The sequence below is a fragment of the Oncorhynchus tshawytscha genome, linkage group LG33 (assembly GCF_018296145.1).
Source record: "Oncorhynchus tshawytscha isolate Ot180627B linkage group LG33, Otsh_v2.0, whole genome shotgun sequence".
NCBI classification, from domain to species: Eukaryota; Metazoa; Chordata; class Actinopteri; order Salmoniformes; family Salmonidae; genus Oncorhynchus; species Oncorhynchus tshawytscha.
In genome coordinates, this window is record NC_056461.1 from 39,805,610 (window position 1) to 39,813,109 (window position 7,500).

General features: G+C 42.9%; 1 protein-coding gene across 1 annotated transcript in view; it reads right to left on the reverse strand.

Moving 5' to 3' along the window:
• Window positions 1–7,500, reverse strand: part of LOC112230700 (replication protein A 70 kDa DNA-binding subunit-like) — a 93,381-nt gene that overhangs the window by 41,132 nt on the left and 44,749 nt on the right. Inside the window, exon 8 of the mRNA XM_042311230.1 lies at window positions 5,322–5,470. Within this exon, the coding sequence (XP_042167164.1) occupies window positions 5,322–5,470 (149 nt within the window). The remainder of the gene's footprint in view (window positions 1–5,321; window positions 5,471–7,500) is intronic.

Here is a 7,500-nt window from a genome sequence, read left to right on the forward strand (position 1 = left end):
CATCAAAGGTAAACTATTAATTTGATTGCTTTTCTGATTTTCGTGACCAAGCTTCATGATGCTAAGTGTACTTAATGTTTTGTCGTGCAATCGATAAATTTACACAAACGCTTGGATTGCTTTCGCTGTAAAGCATAATTTCAAAATCTGACACAACAGTTGGATTATCAAAAGGCTAAGCTGTGTTTTCCTATATTGCACTTGTGATTTCATGAATATAAATATTTATAGTAATATTTATTGTAAGTAGCGCTATGCTATTCAGCAGTTGTTGATGACACTTATCCCAATAGGGGGATTGCAGCCAAAACAAGTTAAATTTACAGAGAAAGGAATCCGAAAATCTACCCCTAAACTTTTTTTCAACTAGTCAAAATATGTTTCTATTTACTCATCAGATACACTAAAATGTCATTAAACTATAATATTTCTTTCAGAGATGTATGTTCAACAGGAAACCGATTTAAGCAGGTGCTTAATGTCTTCATGGCGCGAGCAAACACTAATTTCCAAGACTGTGTCCTTCTACTAAAACTGTAATTTTTGATTTGTTTTGAAGTTACAAGCCTGAAACCTTGAACATAGACTGCTGACACCCTGTGGAAGCCATAGGAATTGCATCCAGGGAGCTCATTTTTAATTTGACCGTTCTCTTGCATTTCTAAGGGTATGGTCTCTCAACAACAACAAAAAAATTCTGGTTGTTTTTTTTGATGGATTTTCTCCTACGATATCTATTGTGTTATATTATCCTATATTATTTTAACATTTCTACAAACTTCAAAGTGTTTTCTTTCCAATGGTACCAATTATATGCATATCCTGGCTTCGGCCTGAGCTACAGGCAGTTTACTTTGGGCACGTCATTCAGGCAGGAATTTGAGAAAAAAGGGGCTGTACAAACTGTAATATCTTATGTTTCACAGAGTCATGACTGAACGACAACACAGATAATATACAGTTAGCTGGATTTTCCGTACATTGGGAGGAGAGGACAGCTATGTATGGTAAGACAAGTGGTGGTGGTGTGTGTCTATTTGTGAATAACAGCTGGTGCACAATGTCTAATATAGGTTTTTACAATCACTAGAACTAATTTCAGAACCTTGATGTCATTTTTCAAAACTCTAGACACAAAACTTACAACCGATGATCAAAATGCACATTTTTCAAAACTCAACACTTTTTCCAATCGCTTGGGTACTGTCACGTTCGTCGTATGAATCGGACCAAGGCTCAGCATGGTATACGTACATTTTTTATTATTATAAGAAAGAATGAAACACTGAACAAACTAACCAAAATAACAAAACGACACGTGACGCTTTACAAAATGAGTGCTGACAGGCAATTACACATAGACAAGAACCCACAAACACCAAAGGGAAATGGCTACCTAAATATGATCCCCAATCAGAGACAACGATAAACAGCTGCCTCTGATTGGGGACCATATCAGGCCACCATAAACATACAAATACCTAGTTTCAGGATAACGAGATCCATTGACACCAATTACCGTGGAACATGAACCAATTGCACTATATTATCTATGGATGTAATATTTCATTATCATTCTTTATCAGACACTGTTTCTATGGTCCCATGTACCACTTTTACAGACCATGTTTTCAGATGTGATTTTACTGTACATTCTAGTACTGTACATCCTTTTGCCTCCACAATAGCCTGAATTATTTACGGTGTTGTACGTTAAGAGGTTTTGGTATTTGGTATTTTATTAGGATCCCCATTAGCTGTTGCAAAAGCAGCAGCTACTCTTCCTGGGGTCCAACACAGAACATGAAACATAATACAGAATGACATAATACAGAACATCATTAGATAAGAACAGCTCAAGGACAGAACTACATATATATTTTTAAAGGGCACACGTAGCCTACATATCAATGCATACACACAAACTATCAAGGTCAAATAGAGGAGATGCGTTGTGCCGAGAGGTGTTGCTTTAACTGTTTTTTGAAACCAGGTTTGCTGTTTATTTGGGCAATATGAGATGGAAGAAAGTTCCATGCAATACTGTACGTTTTCTTGAATTTGTTCTGGATTTGGGGACTATGAAAAGACCCCTGGTGGCATGCTTGGTGGGATAAGTGTGTGTGTGTCAGAGCTGTGTGTAAATTGAATATGCAAACAATTTAGGATTTTCAACCCAAATTCATCCCATATTAGCCCTCTGATTACAATTAAGAGCAAAACGTGCCACTCTGTTCTGGGCCAGTTGCAGCTTAACTAGGTCTTTCCTTGCAGCACTGGACCACACAACTGGACAATAATCGAGTAGAGCCTGTTCACCCCGCTATCATCCAGAAGGCGAGGTCAGTACAGGTGCATCAAAGCTGGGACCAAGAGACTGAAAAACAGCTTCTATCTCACGGCCATCAGACTGTTAAACAGCCACCACTAACATTGAGTGGCTGCTGCCAACTCACTGACTCTACTCCAGCCACTTTAATAATGGGAATTGATGGGAAATGATGTAAAATATATCACTAGCCACTTTAAACAATGCTACCTAATATAATGTTTACATACCCTACATTATTCATCTCATATGTATACGTATATACTGTACTCTATATCATCTACTGCATCTTTATGTAATACATGTATCACTAGCCACTTTAACTATGCCACTTTGTTTACATACTCATCTCATATGTATATACTGTACTCGATACCATCTACTGCATCTTGCCTATGCCACTCTGTACCATCACTCATTCATATATCTTTATGTACATATTCTTTATCCCCTTACACTTGTGTGTATAAGACAGTAGTTTTGGAATTGTTAGTTAGATTACTTGTTGGTTATTACTGCGTTGTCGGAACTAGAAGCACAAGCATTTCGCTACACTCGCATTAACATCTGCTAACCATGTGTATGTGACAAATAAAAATTTGATTTGTCGGATGTGGCAGGGCTTGCAAACCATCACAGAAAACACAGCGGAGAGCTGCCCAGTGACACGAGCCTACCAGATGAGCTAAACTAGTTTTATGCTCGCTTCGAGGCAAAAAACCACTGAAACATGCATGAGAGCACCAGCTGTTCCGGAACACTGTGTGATTTAGCTCTTCGCAGCCGATGTGAGTAAGACCTTTAAAAAGGTCAACATTCACAAGGACGCAGGGCCAGACGGAATACCAGGTTGTGTACTGTGAGCATGCACTGAACAACTGGCAAGTGTCTTCACTGACATTTCCAACCTCTCCCCCTCCAAGTCTGTAATACCAACATGTTTTAAGCCTCCTGCTGTGTTCTGGTCAAATTGGACAGATTTACAAGTTTTCTTTTTGAAAAATGTAGTTCATTTAATCTGATTGTCATAATGTTCCATGAATTTGTCCACACAAAATACATTTGGATGATTTTCATTACATTTTGGGTGTTCATTACATTCATGGTATCCTATTGTTAGTAGTTACTGTCATGTCTCATCGCTACAACTCCCGTACAGACTTGTCACGCATCCTCCGAAATACAACACAACCAAGACGCACTGCTTCGTAACACAGCGCGCATCCAACCCGGAAGCCAGCCGAACCAATGTGTCGGAGGAAACACCGTACACTTAGCGACCTGGTCAATGCGCACTGCGCCCGGCCCGCCACAGGAGTCGCTAGTGCGCGATTCCCTAACCCGGACGATGCTAGGCCAATTGTGCGTCGCCCAATGGACCTCCCAGTCGCAGCCGGCTGCGACAGAGCCTGGGCTCGAACCCAGGGTCTCTGGTGGCACAGCTAGCACTGCAATGCAGTGCCTTAGACCACTGCGACACCCAGGAGGCCCTTATTTTGTTGCTTTTTAATTGTATTTTTTACTTTAGTTTATTTTGTAAATAAGTCTATTTCTTCAACTGCATTGTCGGTAAGGGCTACACCCGTTATATTCGACACATGTGACAAATAAAATGTTATTTAATCTGTGTGTTCATCTATGCACATTTACATTTTAGTCATTTGGCAGACACTCCTATCCACAGCGACTTTCAGTAGTGAGTGCACACATTTTTTCATAATTCCCATGGGGATTGAACCTTGCAAACGCCATGCTCTACCAACTGAACTTGCATGGGACCTGTTTGTCTGGTCACCCATTTGTCAGTTATTCTGTCTATCCATCCATCCACCCACCCATATCTTTATCCATCTACCCACTTGTCAGTGTTATTGTAGCCCAGTAATGCTGTATCTAATCAGTGACTCAAATATTCATTAAGTTTACATTCATTAAGAGTTATCTGTTACATTATGCAACAACTCAGCCTCGCCGCTAGGCCCAAACTCCCATAATGCACTGCATCGCCACGGGAACCCCGGCTGATGTACAACACTATTTGTGAAACACAGTTAGGCCGAAATTAATTCTCTCTCTCGCTCGCTCTCTCTCCCTCTCCATGAGAGAGAATGAGCAAAGACTTGAAATAGACAAGATGATGGGTTTACATCCATGTAGAATTTTTTATTTTTTTTAATCAAGGAGCATTTTCGAAATTCAAACTGACCCCCTGCAACTGGACAGGGACATTTTAAGAGACTCCTGTTTCCCCGAATCAAGGACAAAGACAGCACCACCAAGCTAAGGTTGGTTGGTCAAAAATTCTCTGTGCTACACAAAACAGTACCTATCCACAACCAATATTGAGTTGCACCCTCCTTTGCCCTCAGAACAGCCTCAATTCGTCAGCGGGATGGACTCTACAAGGTGTCCAAAGCGTTTCACAGAGATGCTGGCCCATTTTGACTCCAATGCTTCCCACAGTTGTGTCAAGTTGACCTGGTTAGTCTATGTCATGGAAAGAGCAGGTGTTCTTAATGTTTTGTAAACTCAGTGTAGGTTTAAATTGCTAAGTGAAATAAACAAGAGTGAAATAAAAAATCTCTCTCTTCATTCTGACTGAGTACCAGTATTATGAGGCTCCTGAGTGGCACAGCATCTCAGTGCTTGAGGCATCACTACAGACCCTGGTTCAATCATGGGCTGTATCACAACCGGCTGTGATTGGAAGTCCCATAGGGTGGTGCACAATTGGCACAGCGTCGTCCAGGTTTGGTCGGTGTAAGCTGTCCTTGTAAATAAGAATGTGTTCTTAACTGACTTGCCTAGATCAATAAAGTTTTTATTTTATTTTTTAAAAGTCAATCTCCCTCGTCTGCACGTGACAGATGGGACTATAATACAGGAGTGCCAGTGTGTCTATTTTAGCTTTTCTAAGAATATGTGTGAGTGTGCAAGCATGTATCTTCATGAATATGTGTGCATCTCTATGAGCGTACATGTCGTCACTCACCATCTCCTCAGCTTATGGGCCTCAGGTATGTCAGGGTTGACCATGACAGCGGAGCTGAAGATCGCAGAGACCGACTGGCCTCCAAAGTCTGACAGGCGAGCTCTTTTAACAGCTACTATAGGCTGGACTGAACCATCAAACATCTCTGCCTGGAGAGAGAGGAGAGAGAGAGGAGAGAGAGGAGAGAGAGAGAGAGAGAGGAGAGAGAGAGAGAGAGAGAGGAGAGAGAGAGGAGAGAGAGGAGAGAGAGAGAGAGAGAGGAGAGAGAGGAGAGAGAGAGAGAGAGAGAGAGAGAGAGAGAGAGAGAGAGAGAGAGAGAGAGAGAGAGAGAGAGAGAGAGGAGAGAGAGGAGAGAGAGAGAGAGAGAGAGAGAGAGAGAGAGAGAGAGAGAGAGAGAGAGAGAGAGAGAGAGAGAGAGAGAGAGGAGAGAGAGGAGAGAGGAGAGAGAGAGAGAGAGAGAGAGAGAGAGAGAGAGAGAGAGAGGAGAGAGAGAGGAGAGAGGAGAGAGAGAGAGAGAGAGAGAGAGAGAGAGAGAGAGGAGAGAGAGAGAGAGAGAGAGAGAGAGAGAGAGAGAGAGAGAGAGAGAGAGAGAGAGAGAGAGAGGAGAGAGAGAGAGAGAGAGAGAGAGAGAGAGAGAGAGAGAGAGAGAGAGAGAGAGAGAGAGAGAGGCTGAAGAACAACGCAATAACACACACACATGAGCAAGAGCGTACACACAGGCACATACCCACACACACCCATGTATACCCACACACACCCATGTATACCCACACACACCCATGTATACCCACACACACCCATGTATACACACACACACACCCATGTATACCCACACACACCCATGTATACCCACACACACCCATGTATACCCACACACACCCATGTATACCCACACACACCCATGTATACCCACACACACCCATGTATACCCACACACACCCATGTATACCCACACACACCCATGCATACCCACACACACCCATGTATACCCACACACACCCATGTATACCCACACACACCCATGTATACCCACACACACCCATGTATACCCACACACACCCATGTATACCCACACACACCCATGTATACCCACACACACCCATGTATACCCACACACACCCATGTATACCCACACACACCCATGTATACACACACACACCCATGTATACCCACACACACCCATGTATACCCACACACACCCATGTATACCCACACACACCCATGTATACCCACACACACCCATGTATACCCACACACACCCATGTATACACACACACACACCCATGTATACCCACACACACCCATGTATACCCACACACACCCATGTATACCCACACACACCCATGTATACCCACACACACCCATGTATACCCACACACACCCATGTATACCCACACACACCCATGTATACCCACACACACCCATGTATACCCACACACACCCATGTATACCCACACACACCCATGTATACCCACACACACCCATGTATACCCACACACACCCATGTATACCCACACACACCCATGTATACACACACACACCCATGTATACCCACACACACCCATGTATACACACACACACACACACCCATGTATACACACACACACCCATGTATACACACACACACACACACACACCCATGTATACACACACACACCCATGTATACCCACACACACCCATGTATACACACACACACACACACCCATGTATACACACACACACACACACCCATGTATACACACACACACCCATGTATACCCACACACACCCATGTATACACACACACACACACACCCATGTATACCCACACACACCCATGTATACACACACACACCCATGTATCACCCATGTATACCCACACACACCCATGTATACACACACACACACACACACCCATGTATACACACACCCATGTATACACACACACACACACCCATGTATACACACACACCCATGTATACACACACACACACATGTACCTTCCAGATATTTTTACATTCTGGGTGAAATCTGAGACTCCTTTGAATTCCTGAAAGTTCAGTGGTTCAATTGATCAAATCTGATTTTACACCTCAGAAAACCGAATAAACATCCCATAACAAACAAACAGACAGACAGACAGACAGACAGACAGACAGACAGACAGACAGACAGACAGACAGACAGACAGACAGACAG